General features: G+C 40.3%; 2 protein-coding genes across 2 annotated transcripts in view; one reads left to right on the top strand and one right to left on the bottom strand.

Moving 5' to 3' along the window:
* Positions 1–1,567: 1,567 nt before the first annotated feature.
* Positions 1,568–11,326, top strand: LOC139411536 (toll-interacting protein-like). The gene is made up of 6 exons (XM_071158010.1): positions 1,568–1,748; positions 7,617–7,766; positions 7,893–8,075; positions 8,259–8,411; positions 8,536–8,623; positions 9,498–11,326. The coding sequence occupies exons 1-6, from the start codon at positions 1,716–1,718 to the stop codon at positions 9,716–9,718; spliced, it is 828 nt and encodes a 275-aa protein (XP_071014111.1). The 5' UTR covers positions 1,568–1,715; the 3' UTR covers positions 9,719–11,326.
* A 2,090-nt stretch (positions 11,327–13,416) lies between these two features.
* The window catches only part of LOC139412436 (mucin-2-like), a 28,410-nt gene continuing 21,906 nt past the window's right edge, over positions 13,417–19,920 (bottom strand). The window contains exons 31-49 of the mRNA XM_071159226.1: positions 19,154–19,736; positions 18,832–19,037; positions 18,530–18,701; positions 18,162–18,409; positions 17,780–17,963; positions 17,419–17,620; positions 17,022–17,194; positions 16,823–16,892; positions 16,610–16,731; positions 16,364–16,395; positions 15,862–16,030; positions 15,594–15,698; positions 15,425–15,465; positions 15,096–15,218; positions 14,872–14,970; positions 14,650–14,778; positions 14,402–14,441; positions 14,078–14,201; positions 13,417–13,875 (exon numbers count right to left, since the gene is read on the bottom strand). Of these exons, the coding sequence (XP_071015327.1) occupies positions 13,662–13,875; positions 14,078–14,201; positions 14,402–14,441; positions 14,650–14,778; positions 14,872–14,970; positions 15,096–15,218; positions 15,425–15,465; positions 15,594–15,698; positions 15,862–16,030; positions 16,364–16,395; positions 16,610–16,731; positions 16,823–16,892; positions 17,022–17,194; positions 17,419–17,620; positions 17,780–17,963; positions 18,162–18,409; positions 18,530–18,701; positions 18,832–19,037; positions 19,154–19,736 (3,036 nt within the window). The 3' untranslated portion in view covers positions 13,417–13,661. The remainder of the gene's footprint in view (positions 13,876–14,077; positions 14,202–14,401; positions 14,442–14,649; positions 14,779–14,871; positions 14,971–15,095; positions 15,219–15,424; positions 15,466–15,593; positions 15,699–15,861; positions 16,031–16,363; positions 16,396–16,609; positions 16,732–16,822; positions 16,893–17,021; positions 17,195–17,418; positions 17,621–17,779; positions 17,964–18,161; positions 18,410–18,529; positions 18,702–18,831; positions 19,038–19,153; positions 19,737–19,920) is intronic.

The raw sequence follows: 19,920 nt of genomic DNA on the forward strand, positions 1-19,920 counted from the left end.
CTTGTCGTCTCTGTTGCTTGTCAGTGTGCCTTTGGGCAACACTCATAGCTTCCTTCAGCCCAGTGATCAGAGTCTCGACATACTTGTTGCAATCCACAACACTGGAGTCGTCCAAAACATTGCGGAACATCACATCCACTGGTAGCCGAGGGACCCTACCAAACATGAGAAAGAATGGAGCATAGCCCGTAGTCTCGTGAACAGTGGCATTGTAGGCAAATGTCAATGACTGGATTTGTTCAGGTCAGAGTGAGGTGTACTTTCATTTGTGTCTGGAAGTAGCTAGCAAGTTAGCCAACATTAGCCAGTTCGCTTGGGTGCTTGATTGCTGTTTTGAGGTCAGAAAGGTCAGATCAACCCATGAAACACTCTGAATTTACAAACGCCCAGAGCTCACTCTGAGCGCACTCTAGCACTACCGATTGAATTTACAAACACACCCATTGCATCATATTAATGTTTCGGCCGTAGGCCTATATACCACAGTGGCAAGGCATATGAACTAACATGTTATAGAGCAAACAACACAGTTATCACAACACATGTAATATGGCTTTTTTGGGGGGCTTGAATCAGATATATCAAACCACATCAAGGTGGTTTGAAGTCAGATACAAATCTGATTCCTGGCCATGTACCTTGTGTCTGAAATCTTATTTATTTTCCCTTAATTGGTTTTTAGACTGTTATTTGGCATATCTTGTTGCTTGCTAGCTGCTTTGTTGACAGTTTGCTAAGAGCATGTGGTAGCTAACTAGCTTGTTAATTGTTTACAAACAAATTAGTGAATGTGCTAGAAAGCTAAACGGCTAGCTAGCTAGTTGACTACTGTGACCAAAAATGGCTTGTTTTGAATGTGGGATCATCTTATCCTTCGAAGCTTTAAAAGTTTTCTTACACTATGATTTTGATCATTCAAAGCAACTTTGAAACGTACATGGCAGGCATTGTTGTCATTTTAGCTTGCTACATAACTTCTGATTGATAGGAAGAAGTAAGAGCACCACCACCAATCAGCCTACACCACTGCCAGTGCGCACACCAATCGTTACTATGACAACAAGCTTGGCCATGTCAACTAATGACCGCTGTCTGAAATCCGATTTGGTCACTTGTAACTTGCTGTTTGGACAGCCAGTGTTCCAAGTGGATTTGAAAACGAAACTGACTTGAGCATTAAGGCCTGCAGTGTGAACAAGATTTGATACTCACAACTCACTTCAATCTAATAGGAGGACAATCATGGATTATAATAATAATATAATGTAACGACCCTGGACTAGGGTCGTTACAATAAAAATAATAACGGAGTGAATAGCCTATGCATTCCTGTCCTCATCTGCTTTTCCTCTATGCACATGTTGGGAAAGAAATAAAACAGATTAAAGCAAATTCTGGCTGTCCTGTTTTTTGTGAAAATTAAGGAGAAAAGCTATTGGCTATTATGGATAATTGAGTTGCACTATATTTTTCTCTCGCCCAAATCAGACTGAATTTGCGACTGCACCCTTACTGATGTCCTGAAACGCACCAATCAGAAGCTGAACGAAGTCAAGTCAGCTGATTAGTCAGGATTCTTGGCGTGACACGATTGGATAGCTGGCGAGCTTGAGTTGTTTACTTTTTTTGCTAGTCATATTTCCTCTCTTCTTTCAAACTGTACACTGTCACAGTAGGCTTTTGTTATTTGTGAAACTGACACACTTCAAAACGGAATGAGTACTACCATTAGCACCCAACGAGGACAGGTAAATATAACAAGCTATAGTAGCTAGCTAGCGTTAAATTAGCTAACGAACACGGATAAACACCATTTTAGCTAACGTTAGCTTCAATAATCACTATATGTAGCTAGCTGCAACGTTTTAATGCAAACAACACCGTAGCGTTAGTTAATTTAACAAAGTTAGCTAGTTACAGTAGCAAATTAACTTCCAGGTAGATGCATTAGCTTCAACAAGCTAGCTTGCTGGGTGGGTCGTTTTTACGTCAGCCAGCTAAGTTAATTTAGAAGACTAAAGTTTGGCAAGTCTCTGGATATAGCCATATAGCTAACGGTAGCTAGCTTGCGCTCCTTAGCTAGAGCTTGCAAGAAGCAATAACCACAATTGCGTGGTTAACACTAGGCTAACTAGCTACGAAAATTACCACGCTACTGGTTAAATCTAAAGTCAACTAGCCAGTTATCTAGCTACCTAACGTTACTTCTTCTTCGATAGGGTTTAACGGCGGTTGGTATCCAATGGCAATGGTGCATTACCGCCACCAGCTGGATGGGGTATTGAATAAGCACTAAAAATAAAATATTCCGGGAAAGGGGGAAAAGACACAAAATAAAACACTTCAACTAAAAAAATACATAAATCATCATTTCACAGTCCACATAAAATACATCCCTACACACAGGCTCAGGGGCCTGTGATGGGGCTACATTCAACGACAGGATTTCTTGCACTGCCTCGGCTGTGAAATCACGAAGACGCAAAACACTCTTCATCAAAGAACAGTAGGGAACTTATTTTATCCGTATACCATACAGGTCAATCGACGTGCACCAACCACTCCATCGATGTCTTCAAAAAGACCACTTCTTGTGACTCACTGACTCCACACTTTTTTCCAACACATTCCAGATTTTCATGGAGACGTGAAATGGGTTTCCCAAGTAGTATTGATCCAAATCTGATCCAAAACACTGACTCAGACCAAAAACGAGTCTAGTGGTTTCCTATTTTCCAACATAGCTTTTCTTCTCTTGTTTTGCTTTTTCTTCGCCGCTGTCACCCACTCATTCTCACTTTCTGTACTATTAGCTTCACTCGACTCACTAACAGTTTCAAACAAAACCTCAGTTTCCGCCATCTTCCGTCTAGCTAACTACTGTATTCACAGGAGCCTTACATGCTGACCAGACCGCACGCATGTTGATTTTGTCCCCACTCCCCAGACGCGATTAAGACACGCAGATTGAAATATCAAAACAAACTCTGAACCAACTATATTAATTTGGGGACAGGTCAAAAAGCATTAAAGATTTATGGCAATCTAGCTAGCTAGCTTGCTGTTGCTAGCCAATTTGTCCTGGGATATAAACATTGGGTTGTTATTTTAGCTGAAATTCCAAGGTCCTCTAATCCACAGATAAAAGGGTAAAAGTTTGTTTTCTAGTAGTCTCTCCTCCAGGCTGCTTCTTCTTCTGACCTTATATGGTGGTTGGCAACCAACTTTAAGGTACATTGCCACTACTGACTGGAGTGTGGACCTCAGTTAATCTTTCAATCACCCATGTGGGTATATGCTCCTAAAAACCAATGAGGAGATGGGAGAGGCAGGACTTGCAGCGCGTTAAGCTTCACAAATAGAACCAAGTTCTATTTTAGCGCCTGGCTACGCAGACGCTCACGGGCAGTGTGTGTGCAATGATTAAATAACATGTGTAGTTGAAGTCGGAAGTTTACATACACCTTAGCCAAATAGATTTAAACTCCGTTTTTCACAATTCCTGACATTTAATACAAATACAAATTCCCTGTTTTAGGCCAGTTAGGATCACCACTTTATTTTAAGAATGTGAAATGTCAGAATAATAGTAGAGAGAAGGATTTATTTCAGCTTTTATTTCTTTCATCACGTCAGACGTTTATATACACTCAAACCGTATTTGGTAGCATTGCCTTTAAATTGTTTAACTTGGGTCAAACGTTTTGGGTAGCCTTCCACAAGCTTCCCACAATAAGTTGGGTGAATTTTGTCCCATCCCTCCATTTTGCCACAACTTTGGAAGTATGCTTGGGGTCATTGTCCATTTGGAAGACCCATTTGCCATCTATTTTGTGAAGTGCATCAGTCCCTCCTGCAGCAAAGCACCCCCACAACTTGATGCTGCCACCCCTGTGCTTTATGTTGGGATGTTGTTCTTCAGCTTGCAAGCCTCACCCTTTTTCCTCAAAACATAACGATGGTCATTATGGCCAAACAGTTTTATTAATGTTTCATAAGACCAGAGGACATTTCTCCAAAAAGTCAGGTCTTTGTCCCCATGTGCAGTTGTAAACCGTAGTATGTATTTTTTATGGCGGTTTTGGAGCAGTGGCTTCTTCCTTGCTGAGCAGCCTTTCAGATGATGTCGATATAGGACTCGTTTTACTGTGGATATTGATACTTTTGTACCTGTTTCCTCCAGTATCTTCACAAGGTCCTTTGCTGTTGTTCTGGGATTTGCACTTTTTGCACCAAAGAACGTTCATCTCTAGGAGACAGAACGCGTCTCCTTACTGAGTGGTTTGACGGCTGCGTGTTTCCATGGTGTTTATACTTGCGTACTATTGTTTGTACAGATGAGCGTGGTACATTCAGGCATTTGGAAATTGCTCCCAAGGATGAACCAGACTTGTGGAGGTTTACAAATGTTTTTCTGAGGTCTTGGCTGATTTCCTTTGGTTTTTCCCATGATATCAAGCAAAGAGGCACTGAGTTTGAAGGCAGTACACCTCCAATTGCCTCAAATGATGTCAATTAGCCTATCAGAAGCTTCTGAGGCCATGACATCTTTTTCTGGAATTTTCCAAGCTGTTTAAAGGCACATTAAATTGACTATGTAAACTTCTGACCCACTGGAATTGCGATACAGTGAATTGTAAGTGAAAAATCTGTCTGTAAACAATTGTTGGAAAAATTACTTGTCATGCACAAAGTAGATGTCCTATCCGACTTGCCAAAACTATAGTTTGTTAACAAGACATTGTGGAGTGGTTGAAAAACTTGTTTTAATGACTACAACCTAGGTGTATGTAAACTTCTGAGTTCAACTGTATGTGTACATTTATTTTGCAACGCATGTGATGTGAGCGGTGTGGTCAGCATGTGAGGCAAATGGCTGTAGCTAGTGCCTATATGGCCAGCTTAGCTAATGTTACTTGCCCAGATTTAAACTTGCGTGAGTTTATTAGGACACAGCTAAACCATTGTTGTCTGTTAGCCAATTTGAGTTGAAGTCTAGGCAAGAGAGCAACATTTTACTGAACCACCTCTATAGGGCAGTGATGGAGAGGCATGGCTAAGCTAGATCTGATGATGTTGGTCCGGTTTCCCAGACTGATTGAACCCTGGACTGAAAAGCCTTCTCAATTTAAGGGACCAAGTCACCTGACACTTTTTGTCCAATAACTAAAGATAGGGTGGTCATATTGTTATGCATTTTCAGGGTTTATCTACAACAGAGATGATTCAAATAAAATTACATGTATGAAATTAAAATGCCATATTCTGAAAATTAGGCAGTTAATACGCAAATAAGTCAGTATGCAAAACACAATTACAATAATTAAAGCCCAATAATTAAAAGTAGGAATGGTCATATAATTCGCAAATCTGAATGTTTTATGCAAAACTGAGAGTTTGTAACAATTTTAAACAATTTATGAAATTATAATAATTTTTTGTACAATTTATAAAAATGTGATACTTTAATATGCTAATTGATCTATATGGAATAAACACAAAATACAGGAAGTTAAGACCATTGATTTAAACAAAGGTGGTCATTGTTAACATATATTGATGTTTTATGCAGAACTGGTAGTTTACACTGAGGAGTAATGTGGAGCCCATGCCCGTGTGCACACACACACCAGGGGTGTTAAGAGGACATATAATTGGCATTAATTACATAATTATGAACAAAAAGCAGACTTAGTATTTCGTATTTACCAATTAGCAACTGTTAGGCAGTATATATCACAGTTATATTGTAGTTAGTTGTCCAACTGAATAGGCCCAGAGTTCCAAATAATAGGCCCAACCCTGTGCCACCTGCATACACATTCTGCATATCCCACACACACACAGTATCCCCACACACTCAAACAGCACCCCCCACCAACACACACACAGTGCCTAACACAGACACACATTTCTCTGAATCCTCACACAGCACCCACCAACAAACACACACACACCACATCACACATAGCCAAACACAGACACACTTCTCACTAAGTCTGAACTGTTACACAGAAATCTACTAGTCTAATAACATAGCTTACTTCTAAGGTAGGCCTACGCCTGAGTTGGATTACATTGTAATGTTATTTTTTGGTGTTGATGAATTTCTCTGGTAAAGGGAGTATAAACTGCACCATTCCCAGCAAAGAATTAGCCTAGGCTCAGAAAAGACAGTGAGCTGCCTGCTAGCCGGCTGCACAGAAAGATAGCTGGGACACATTTTAAATTCACTTAGCTATGTTGTTATCGATTGTAAGCCTGTTGCCACTGAATTCTTGTAGTTTTTACTTGAAAGAATAAAACCATTAATCACAAAAAGTGGCATAATACTGCCAATGCTGCACAGCGCTGCCTCTCGCCCCAGTTGCCTCATGGAACAGTGTCAAGCACTCCCACACAGCTAGCAAGATAGCACTAATCATGGAAATGTGAGTGGGGGGAACAGGAATTTGGAGCAACCCCTACATCAAATTGTAGCTACGATGCAATGTTGTCAATTTAGCGACTTTGTCGCTATATGTAGTACGTTTTCAGATCCCTCCAGTGACTTTTTTATTGGTCAAATATTCTAGCGACAAATTCAGCTACTTTTCAGGCTGCCTTTTGGGGAGTTTTGACACGGTGGGCTTCTACATTTTTGATATCCTTTAGCGACTTTTCCCAATCAATACTGCAGAAATCAAAAGTGGGAGAAGAAAATGCTTAATCGGCGAACGTAGCTGTGCCGCAAGGCAAAACGTCATCTAGCGACAAATCAAGGAGCCAATAGTTGGTCTCACTGAAAAATAGTTGGCAACACTGGCTACGAAGCTCTACTTTGTAACCTGCTATGTTTTTTTTGTGTCTCTGAAGAAATTTTTTAATGATAGAGCCAAAATAATATAGTTTTACCTTATATTTCAGTCCAAGGATGTCCAATACCCATGAAATGGGTTGGCAGGGTAGCCTAGTGGTTAGAGCGTTGGACTAGTAACCGGAAGGTTGCAAGTTCAAATCCCCGAGCTGACAAGGTACAAATCTGTCGTTCTGCCCCTGAACAGGCAGTTAACCCACTGTTCCTAGGCCGTCATTGAAAATAAGAATTTGTTCTTAACTGACTTGCCTAGTTAAATAAATTTACAATAAATTTAAAAATAAATTTAAAAAACACCCTCAGGACTTTCCAATACTTCTTAGCAATACAATGTCACACAGATTTTACTCTGATAGGTTGAGGAATAGCTTTCGCCTAAAGCAAATATGAACACACTGATTTCGTGGGTTTCACAAAAGGGCTGTCCCACAGAATTCTTAGCACGGCACTTGCTTTAGATTTTGGCTCATATCGCGTAAATATCATAACATTACAGTATTGGGATTTTTAGACATGGCCACATTAATGTTTTCAAATGATTCATGTATTTTGACGACCATATTATTAACATTTAGTGAAAATAGATTTGTTTACTCCTGTTCTTTGTAGAATTCTCACATAGCGTCCATTGTTTGTCGCGTCACCTAACATGCTGTCAACGGTGTGTCCGAGAAATCGCTGCATATTGTGACCCTTTTCTTCCTCTAGTGTGGTTTACCTGTCCTCACTCACAATTCCTCCGTTCCTTTTGTCTTTTTAGGTATACATTGGGGAGTTGCCCCAAGACTTCCTGCGTATTACTCCCACCCAGCAGCAGCAACAAGTTCAGTTGGATGCCCAAGCAGCGCAGCAGTTGCAGTATGGGGGATCCCTGGGCACTGTAGGACGGCTTAGCATCACTGTAGTGCAGGTAGGTTTTTTTTAACGGCATCTGCTTGGTCTTTCCCTAGAATCAAGACTTATTGTGGAACACAAGGTTATTAATGCAGTGGGAATGTTTTCCTGTGAATCACTGTTATGTCCCTCTTTTCTCCAGGCCAAGCTAGCTAAAAACTATGGTATGACACGCATGGACCCTTACTGCAGGGTCCGACTAGGGTATGCTGTTTATGAAACACCCACAGCCCATAATGGTGCCAAGAATCCACGATGGAACAAAGTTATCCAGTGCACTGTCCCACCTGGAGTAGACTCCTTCTACCTGGAGATCTTTGATGAGGTAAGAAAGAAGGAATTAGGGGGCGGTGGGTGATGAGAAGATCATAACTTGTTATTGGCTCGACAACTAAGCCTGTCTAGAGTTATTGATAGCATTATACTTTGAGTATTTCTTCTTGATGATCATCCTTGATTTTAGGGACAAGTTACTGATTTGAGGTGTTTGTGCTGGTCACTTTTCCAGAGGGCATTCTCCATGGATGACAGAATTGCATGGACACACGTCACCATCCCGGAAGGCCTGAGAGAGGGCAGTGTGGTTGATGAGTGGTACAGCCTCAGTGGCAGACAAGGCGATGACAAGGAGGGCATGATCAACCTGGTCATGTCTTATGCTGTGAGTTCATAAAACACACATGCTCAAATTGTACATTGTCATTGTAGTACAGTTTGAAAGTGATTGATTGATGTTATCTAACAACTTGCCCCTTATCTCTTCCTTTTGGCTCTCATGCTTTCAGAACATGACAGCAGGTATGCATATGTCTCCACCCGTTGTCCTCATGCCCACAGTCTATCAGCAGGGGGTAGGATACATACCCATTGCAGGTGAGTAGAACCATACTCTCCACTGTGATGTAGTGTTAGGTTTATTTTTGATACAATAACCCAAATGGACTCCAAGAAAACGCAAGCTAGAATAATTCACCACACTTGGTGTTGCAGCTGCAAAAGCACACTTACCGACTACAGGCTACTAACACGACTACATGCTACTGCAAACCACTAGATAATTACACTTCTCATACACAAATACCCTAAATCTAACACTACTTAAGATCTCTTAAGAATATATAAAAACTGTATATTCATATTCAGAGTATATAAAACAGTAAAGATACAAGACAGTGTTATAGAACAGTAATTATGATCTATCAGCTCAAACTCCATCAGCTCTATTCCACCCTTATGGAATAATTTTTGCCCTCAGAGACAGGCCCCCTTTCCCTCTTCCCAAATACAATGCACATAAATCTTTCCATCTAACCCATAACATAATAATTACTACTGCTAGGCTAATTATACAATTATAAACATATTAAAACGGGCTCAAGTCAGTCTTCAACTGTAGGCAATCTTGGACAGAGACACTGCAGCCATCTAAGGCCCAGTTCTATTTTGATTGCTAGTCTACTTTCCAAATGGAAGTGGTCATAGCTTGCCTTATGTAAGTGAAACTAAAGGACGAAACAGACCACGCCTCTGACTGACCACAGAACATTGTCATTTTCTGTTCATTTTCCTGACTATTCTACATGTTGAATTGCCACTGCTCATCGGGGCCCAGCAGGTGATCTACTTACTGTGCAAGGCTGATGTTTATTAGAGTGTGTGTTTCCCTTAAGAACTGTTGACCTGTTTAAATTATACATGTAATAGGAGATTGTTGCTTACCCATTTCTCTCTGGTTTGCTCTTCTCAGGAGTGCCCACTGTATACAACCAGGGAATGGTGCCCATGGGTATGCCTGCAGCACCCACAGTCGCCCCACAAGAAGCTCCTTGTAGTGAGGAGGATCTTAAGGCACTGCAGGACATGTTCCCCAATCTGGACAGGGAAGTGATCCGCACTGTAATTGAGGCCCAGCAAGGTAACAAGGATGCCGCCATCAACACTCTGCTGCAGATGACAGAAGAGCTGTAACAGTGGAGCCACAAATAGAGCCACTGTGGCGGCCTGAACATTGCCCATTCACAGCAACAGCACCCTGCACAGTTTGTAAATATGCACTCAGGCCTGCGAGCTCTCAACTGTCACTCACACTAAATAAAATCCAGCAGTTTTCAACCATAAGCAGATGTCCATATCTGAGGTGTCACACATTTATACATCTGTATACATTACCATCTGTATTATGAATCAATGTATAGCTTTGTTCCCAGTCCATATCTGGGATTGGGACGAATTGGTTTGCCTACTGATAAGTGCTGTGATGGCTGGTTGGCTTCTCAATTTTACATTCCACTTTACTCAGAATTATGTACAATTAATGTTGATGCAGTGCAATGTAGGGGTAATGAAAGGAATTGATCCTCCAGAAGCTTTAGATCTTTGAGATAGCAGTTGTTGTGAGACATTGTTGAGCGCTCCCTAGCCAGTCTTCTCTATATATGTGTATTGACCAGTACTGTCTTGAGCCTATCTGTGTTTGATTATTTATATATATATATATATATATATATATATATATAATCTCAATCTGTATAAATATAGTTATATATATTCAAAAGATTATAAATTATGAAGACAAGAGTTTTAGGTATGCAGCGGTTCAGAGCAGAAAGAGGACTTATCACAATATAACAAACCGTGATGACTTAGAAGATGTGCAAATCCTCGCATAGCCACACAGCCAATGCCTATCAACGTCTCAAATGTTAAGGTTAATTTGCCACCATTCCACTCTACTCTGGATAATGTCATATGATTTTGTACTTCTCCAACCAAAAATGCCTCTGAATGTTTCTATATCACTGGTCAGTGGTTGTTAACTATGATGGAAGAATATATCATGGTAATCCAATATCAAATAATGACATGGTAATATAAAATTATTGAAATCAGTGAAGAAATAAACATATTGCTGAAATCATCCTTTCCCTTCATCCTATCTGAATTCACCGGCTTTATTGCAAATTGTTAGAGGCTGTGAAAATCCCTGCTGGATTAATAACTAAAATGGTGTGCATAACCAAATGATATGATATTCAGAAAATTGGTATACGTTGGTATGATTATCATACAGATAAAATGTCATGTTCTACCACTACCTTATATAGGCCCACATAAAGAGGAGACTTGTAAAGATCCATTGAAGTATTGGATGTTGCCCCCCCAAATGTCTGATTTTAACATGGGGTTTTCATTTTCTATTTGTATTCGCTTAATCTTCAAAGATGTGCATATATTTTTCCAAGGAAAGATCCTCTGTTTTGGTGTGATTCATTAAAGAAAATATATAGTTAATTTATTTTATGCTTAGGCCATACTCCATGGGTGTCATACAGTATGTAAAAATTATTCTTGTTTAAATTTAAAAGACTTAATTGATTTTCAGTGATCCCAATTCTGGGCTCTTATGTTTGATTGATTGCTCTATCCCCTCTTGATTTAACAAGTTCCTGTTTACCTTCCACTTTCATGAAGACACAGCAAATACTTTCATTTTAAATGCTAGGTTTTCTTCTATGTTTTCCCCCGTACTTGTCCCATTCCCATAGACATATTTGGAACATTATTGTGTCACGTCTATATAACCATGCTACTTATTAGGTCAATGTGCACAAGGATGTTCGAAGGCACTCTAGTGGATGTTGGGAAGGTTGTTCTGATTCTGTTGCAATGGAATGGCAAGGCTACGTGCTACAGCAGTTTAATGGGTTTTCTGGTTTGAATGTACAAAACTTTTTTGGCATCAAATTAGGTTTGCAATTTGACATTTGCTCTTGTTTCTTTTACTCATGACACATTATGGAAATAAATGTTTTATCTGCATTTGTTTGGTCTTGTAGTGTAGATCTCAACCTGGTTTGTTTGCCATGCCATTTCTGGACTTGATTTTTTTTTTTTTAAATTTACATTTATTTAACTAGGCAAGTCAGTTAAGAACAAATTCTTCTTTACAATGACGGCCTAGGAACAGTGGGTTCCTAACCTTTATTTAACTAGGCAAGTCAGTTAAGAACAAATTCTTATTTTCAATGACGGCCTAGGAACAGTGGGTTCCTAACCTTTATTTAACTAGGCAAGTCAGTTAAGAACAAATTCTTATTTTCAATGACGGCCTAGGAACAGTGGGTTCCTAACCTTTATTTAACTAGGCAAGTCAGTTAAGAACAAATTCTTATTTTCAATGACGGCCTAGGAACAGTGGGTTCCTAACCTTTATTTAACTAGGCAAGTCAGTTAAGAACAAATTCTTATTTTCAATGACGGCCTAGGAACAGTGGGTTCCTAACCTTTATTTAACTAGGCAAGTCAGTTAAGAACAAATTCTTATTTTCAATGACGGCCTAGGAACAGTGGGTTCCTAACCTTTATTTAACTAGGCAAGTCAGTTAAGAACAAATTCTTATTTTCAATGACGGCCTAGGAACAGTGGGTTCCTAACCTTTATTTAACTAGGCAAGTCAGTTAAGAACAAATTCTTATTTTAAATGACGGCCTAGGAACAGTGGGTTCCTAACCTTTATTTAACTAGGCAAGTCAGTTAAGAACAAATTCTTATTTTCAATGACGGCCTAGGAACAGTTAACTGCCTGTTCAGGGGCAGAATGACAGATTTGTACCTTGTCAGCTCGGGGTTTGAACTTGCAACCTTCCGGTTACTAGTCCAACGCTCTACCCTGCCGCCCCTGAAATATACCCATTGACATTAAAAAGGACTCATGAGCTTAGTTTGACTGTTGTAACCCATCATAACCCAAAATATAAACTTGTTTTACTTCTTTGTAAATGATGTAATTGTAAACAAATACATGATTAAGGCCAACATTCAATTCGGACTGTGGAAGATCTGTGTTACAGCGCAATTGACATATGAATGTAATTTCCGATTGAGCCGACGTGCTGCGTTTACCGTTAATGTGGTCTCTGCTATTACTGGAACATTGTCTTTAAAATGTGCATATTGTGGACAAAATGTGATTGGATTGAATCTGGCCCTTAAACTATCATTTTGATCTCATGGATGGTCGGTCCTTGCATCAATAGAGATAGAGACTGGGTGACACTGTCTGATCTGCATATTACTCCATTAAACCCCACCATGTTGTCAATCACACAATAACGTCACTACCCTATTCTAGCTACATATTTTATTATACCTTTACTAACTTGTGATTGCTTGGCAAGTTTTGTTGCGTCACTATATTTTCAAAAGCCACTAGAAGCTAGCTACAGGTAACTGCCAAAATAATAGAACATCTTGAGTAAATGAGGGTTCTGATGTCTCTGTTATGGTGTGTGGTGTGTTTTTTTTTGCCATGGTTAATGACCACTCAACCCATAGAGCAGTGGTATTCAAACCTTTTCAGCTGGGACCACCAATATTTAAAGCCAGATTTTTACATCAACAAATAACCTTAAATGAATTGTCTTGGAAGAATGGTGTCGCGTCCCTCCAGTAGAGTTTCAGACACTTTGAGAATCTATGCCAAGGTACATTGAAGCTCTTCTGGCGGCTCCTGTTGGCCCAACGCCCTATTAGGACACTTTATGTTGTTACTGTTATTTTGGCAGTTACCTGTACATACTTCTAAGTAGCATAATGTTACTGTTATAGTGGTCACTGAATAGCTTGAAGGATTGGGAGAATTCCTCAAAGAGCAAAGGAACATACACATGATGCTGCTGTTGTTTATTAATTACTACAAATGAGAAAAGAGATTCTCCACCACATTTATCATAGAAAATACATGAATTTTACAATGAAGGTATAAGAACATAATGCTAAGTGCTACCGATTGTAGAAATACACTGGCATGACAGATTTAATTAAAACGTAACAAGAAAACAAATTTGGACTAAACATTCGATGTCATGAGGATAATTCCTATTTCAGTGTGCATGTTGTCTCCCTAGACTTTTAGCGCCTCCTCCTGCGCGGTCTCGTTGTCCCCGGGGCGGTGGTCGTGCCTGCATCACAGTCTGTGACATGACATCCACACGACTCAACGTGGATGTAGGAGTGCTTGACCTTTGACCCATCAGGGCACATCAGCTCCACCTCTTTCTGGCTAGTGGTCGCCTCTTGGCAGCAGGAGCAGTAGTGCATCATGGTGTTCGCCTCTGCTGAGTACCTGCACATTCACATAAACACAAGAGAAGTTGAAAAGAGGGCTTGAATTCCCTGGGTTGTCTTGACAAGATGAGCACAGGAGCATTAAATAAGTCAAATTGTCTCCTAGTTCATAAAGGGCACACTAGACAGTGAATAGATTATCACTAACTGGGGCCTGCATGACATTGACTAGTGCTGCATTCAGCATCTGTAGTACTTACATAGAAGAGGTTCCACAGTTTCCTGAGCAGGAATTGATCTCCACAGGCTCAGCGGTCGCACAGCCACTGATGACAATGCTAGTGGTGGTGTACTTCATCTCACAGACATTGCTGCGTTCTGTGCCTGGTCAGGGAAGATGCATCAAAAGTTAGGCTATTGTTTGGTATGACACAGATGAAGCAGAAACAGCCAACATATACATTTTTGGCCAGTATGTAGTCACACAATGTTTCCGGTTGGTCTTGTTTAGGTGACATAGCATGCTAGTATTAACCAGTAGATAGGTGGTTATTAGGAATGCTTTGGCTGGACGTGTTACTTACAAGTCTTGCAGCATCCATTTGCGTCTGTCTTTTCTGTGCCCTGGGGTGAAAGATAGGAGAGATGATTTATAAGTGGTAGATTGTATTCATTATGTGAGCTCCCTTCCATTCTAAATGTTACTGAAACATATATCGCTATGACCCAAGAGTGCTAGGAATGATAGTAACATTCTGAGTGAGAAAGGAAAACAGTGTAACTGCAGTCTTGATTGTCCCCACGATGGAGGTGAGATAGGACAGAAACTCACTGGGACACAGTTCTCTGGGCTGAATGCAGGGCACACAGTCTTCACCTCCCCTGGTATATATTGGCCACCAGTTTTCTCACATGTGTACTTCACACATTTGTCACCAGGTGGTGACCACGTTTCGTTCACCTATCGCACAAGGACAAGATGATGAAGAATTATGATGGAGTTTCAGATCATGCAGACAGATTATGCATCCTCATACACTCTTGTTGTACTCACCTGAATAGTGTGTTTGGTCTTATCTGGCATAGTAACCACACAGCTTGTTTGTACACACTTCCCACAACACTGATCAGGTATGGCCTGATACTGGAAGCCCTAAGACGAGGATGGAGAGCCATCATTGTATCATTGTTCACTTATTATATAAGCATGCAGCAGCCCCCAGAGTAGGCTATTGCAAGTTTCTTATAAATATGTAAATTAATTGATCATCTTTGTACCTGTGAACATGTAGTGTCGCAGGAGATATTTGTGCACACAATGTTGTTGAGCTTGGTGCTAGGATCCATGATCGAGCTGCAGATACAATTCTCACAAGTTCCTTCAGGAACTTCAGCACCAGGCTGGAGTGAAAGAGAGAGACAAAAGTTATCATCCACTATAACAGACTTTGAATAGAGGAGGGTCAGAGTGCAAAGGGAGCAGTTCTACAGTAGAATGTGACCAATTATGAGGGCAGCAAACACAATACAGCTTATCTTAAGCTATTTCTGGGTGTATCTTTCAGAAGCTTGTTTAATTTAATTTATTTTAAATGATTTATTCTTACCTGGTACTCAATGTTATTGTAGACACATACACCCTTAGGAACTGAACAGACACACATTGAGAAGAAATCAATCAGTAATACTAGTGACTCATGTCAGAGTTAACACAAATGTAACCAGTGAAACAGGGGAATTACAAAACCACTGATGAAGTAAATCAAGGGGACTTACCACAGGTATACTCTGGACAGCAACTTGAGATGGACGTGCTTATAATTGCCTCCCACCCTGGTTGGCAGTCCATCATGACTTTGGGGCAAAGCAGTGCATCGCACTCTGTTACAGAGGTAACCAATGAGAAGTGATTAAAAGACAAGCCGATAGAGGGTCAAATAACCCCTATGACCCTACAGAACACATCAGATAATCTTGGTCTAGTACTGTATGAATAAGAGTTGGCTTTCTAATGATTTACTGAAGGGTCTGCTCCATCACTCACCACATGTATATTTCTGGCAGCAGCCTTCTGCGTTGTTCACCAGTCTGTATCCAGTCTCATTGCAGATGGGTGTGGCTGGTGTGGGGCAGGTGATAGGCTGGCACTGGACAATCATGGAGTCCATGTCACAGGTGCACTGCTGGCAACCACTCTCCCATGTATCACCAGGCTTAATGGAAAAACAGGGTAATGTCAGGTCAATACAGAAACAGAAAAGAGTAACTCAAATGTTTTTGTTCTGCAATGAACTGGATTTAACCATGACAGTTAATATGAACCATCATTAGGTGAGAAGAAATGGGTTGGAGGTAGTTATTCAGAGATTAAACGTTTTCTTCTGGTCAGTTCATTGGAAGGAATAAAGAGGCCAAGACCTATACTATGTCAATGAAAAGTATCTATTCAAGTATGTACGTTTCCCTGACTCACGTGAAATGCATCTCATGATATGTCTATGTGAGAATGAATATCTGGAGAATATTTAGATGGAGGAAATTCTTACCATTTTGGGGTTGCCATCAGGTCCAGTGCAGCCTGAAAAATAAATAGAGGGTGTGTTTAAAAGTTTTGTCTCACATGGTTGGCGTCACATTCTTCACACCTCAACATCAACACATTTTGTTAACTGTTCCATTACAAATAAAGCCTGTAAGCCATTATTTATGATTCATTTAAGGTTTCAAAGTACAGAAAGGTCTAATTTTCATATTGATAGCTACCTGCAAAATGACCCATAACCCATTCTTACCACAGGAGACCACACAAGTATCAGAGTAGGTGCTGAACAAGACGGTTTTAGATGGACAGAAGCAACCCTCCTTCGTCTTATTGGTCATTTGGGTTTGGTTGTTCAAATACTTCTCATTATATCTGCAAACAAAAGAGGTTTGGGATTATGCAGGAGATAATTTATTTACAAATTAAGGAAATTCATATAACATCCAATCAGACTAAAGCTTACTTTGTATTACATGTTGGTTCAACTGCTGGACCACATGGCATGTACACCTTAGTGTCTGGGCATGTATGCTCTGCAGGACAAAAATGGATCACAGTTATGCTGAACACCATCAAAAAATGTTTTTTAAGTAGCTGCCTAAGACAAAAGTAGCTTCCTATAAATTTGTGGCATAACTACTATGCTTGGATTCATAGCTCACCACATTCTCCATCTGTGGACTTCCTCCAGTCAATGCAGATCCCTTTATTTGCACATTCAGATGCATACGCCTCCAGACTAGAGCAGCTAGAAATAGCATTGTTGCAGACATCTGATCTACAGGCCTGAATGAAGGCATCAGGAGAAACCGCTTTATGGCATTCCTCAAAGACCCTTTGAAATAAAATATCATAGAGAGTGATTTAAAGAGATGCATGGAGTGCAACCTTAAACTAGAAATGCCAATGGAACGGTACCTGTATTATGATAAAAACAGGTGTAATTACAAGTAAATGAACATTACAATTGATAAGACACATCAGGAAGTGAATTGTCATTTAGGCTTTCCTATTGTGTGCTTGTTCCCTTTTTCAAACTTAGTTTGATATGTTGCTTACTTGCTGTTCATGATTTCACAAATGACTGTCTTGCAGGGGGTAGGGGATGTGCTTGGGGTTGCCGTGGTGGTAGAGGGTGGTGCTGTTGGAGGAGTTGGACAGTCCTGGTTTGGAATCAGCCACTGGCTAGCTGCGACTGAGCAGCTCTGTATCTGACCATTAGGTGACTGGCAGTCATTCTTCTGGGAATTATCACAGGTACCTTGAAAAATACGGATATTAAGTAGGGTAAAACCTAGTTAGCTAGGACAAGTCATAGTTGTCTTGTTGTATGCAATTTCTATAGGATGGTCTAGATAGGAGCATCTACTGAAGGTTTGAAACTGTGAAATGTTTATTGACCCTCTTTAATAATACTCACCACACTGGCCCTCTGTGCTGCTTTGGAAGAGGGAATAAGGAAGGTTGATGCTAAATGATGACCCCTTGTAAGACACCTGAACCTTAAGATCAGTGATCTCCAGCACAACCTCCACACCAGTACTTGTTAGAGCAATGTCACCCATTCTGTAAGCTGGGTAGATTCGTTTACTGTTGACATATACCTGCATTTGTGTAGAAATGAAAACACATTTAGATGGTTGAGTCATGTGTTATCTTGAAAGTAGTAACAGGACAATGTTAACCGCATTTTTGGTTTTCATTTACATTTATGGGATTTCAATAAAGCATGATAAAGCAGCAGCATCATTAAATAATGATGGATATTAATAAAAAAAATATATATATTTTTAAATAGTTACCACATTTTCTGTTGTGTCACCAGATCTCTGCTGGGTTAGGATCACTTCATAGGATTTGTAATGAATGATAAGGGACTGAGGACAGAATCCACTGTCGGCGTTTCCACAGTAGTGATTATCAACAATAATGGTAAGGTTGTATTTGAAGTTGATTTCTTTCACTAAGGTGTATGAGCAGTTCTCCTGGAAATTGTAATATACTCCATCAAATGTCATGTAGTGAGATCCACCCCATCCACTGCATACACCTGCAACATGTTAAAATATGAGTTGATAATAATCAAAGCTATTGACAGAGGACATTGAAAACAAATGAGCAATAATGTATTATTTTAATTCAGATTGTTGGGTTGTATGTTGCCACTTACATTCACATTCATATGTAAAGCAGCATCCAGTTGAATCATAGACCTTGACAGGTGGACGACCATTCTCACACTGTAGTGGCTCCACTGGCTTGCATTTTACTGGTAGCTGGACAACAATGCCGTCCTGGCAAACTGCTGTGGTACAGCTATTCAGCTGCCAAGATTCTCCATTCTGCCATTGATTTGATAAGGAAAAGCAATTACTCAAACATGCACACACAGGGTTGAACATACAAACACTATACCACAAAGACAAATATACCCATTCACCCATTTTATTATTAAAAACCTTTTAAAATGACCTTTCTTGGTGGCTGAACGCTAGTGCAGTCTGGCGAGGATTGAGTTGTTGGTGGTGTGGTCGTGGGCTCTTCTGATGTTGTGGGTGATACAGTGGGTGGTGTAGAGGAAGGACATGGATTTGATTCCACTTCAACTTGGCACGTTGCTTTGCAGTAAGCCGTAAAGCACCACCCTGAAGCATCGGTCACATTATACACTAGGTTCCCTGATTGTTGAGAAAGGCAAGTGTTAGAACATTTCGTTTTGCAAATTAAAGTTAATTGAAAGATTAGTGAAATGTCATTTATTTTGATTGTCTGAATTACATTTATAACATGTTACCTGGTAGATACTGTGTCCCATTAACATTGCAAATGCACTGGCTGGTGGTGACTGCTTGTGATGTAGGTGTAATAATCACTTGTGGCGATGCTGAAGGAGTTGTTGTTGTTGTTAATGTGCCTGTGATGACAACTGGCTCTGTTGTTTCTGTACTTGTTGTTGAAGGCTGTGATGTTGAACTTGAAGTTACAATTATATAAGTTGTAGAAGATGTAGTTGGGCCAGTGGTGACAACTTTAGGTGGCTTTGTGGATGTAGATGGAATAGTCTCCGTTGTGGTTTCTTCAACTTTTGTAGTTCCACCTGTGGTAGGTGTAATTACCTCTGCAGTTGTTGTGGTTGAAGTCGTGGGATTGGAAGTAATGCCAACTGGCCCTGTTGTTTCTTCACCTGTTGATGTGGGCTGTGGTGTTGAGGTAGAGGTTTCAACAATTACAGTGGTGGAAGTGGTTGTTGGGCCAGTGGTTAATTCTTTAGGTAGCGTTGTGGATGTAGATGGAATAGACTCCGTTGTGGTTTCTTCAACTGTTGTAGTTCCACCTGTGGTAGGTGTATTTTCCTTCTTCAACTGTTGTAGTTCCACCTGTGGTAGGTGTAATTACCTCTGCAGTTGTTGTCGTCCGTTGTGGTTTCTTGAAGTCTTTGTTGTTGTTGGGATTGGAAGTAATGCCAACTGGCCCTGTTGTTTCTTCACCTGTTGATGTGGGCTGTGGTGTTGAGGTAGAGGTTTCAACACTTACAGTGGTGGAAGTGGTTGTTGGGCCAGT

Source organism: Oncorhynchus clarkii, chromosome 6, assembly GCF_045791955.1.
Source record: "Oncorhynchus clarkii lewisi isolate Uvic-CL-2024 chromosome 6, UVic_Ocla_1.0, whole genome shotgun sequence".
NCBI lineage: Eukaryota > Metazoa > Chordata > Actinopteri > Salmoniformes > Salmonidae > Oncorhynchus > Oncorhynchus clarkii.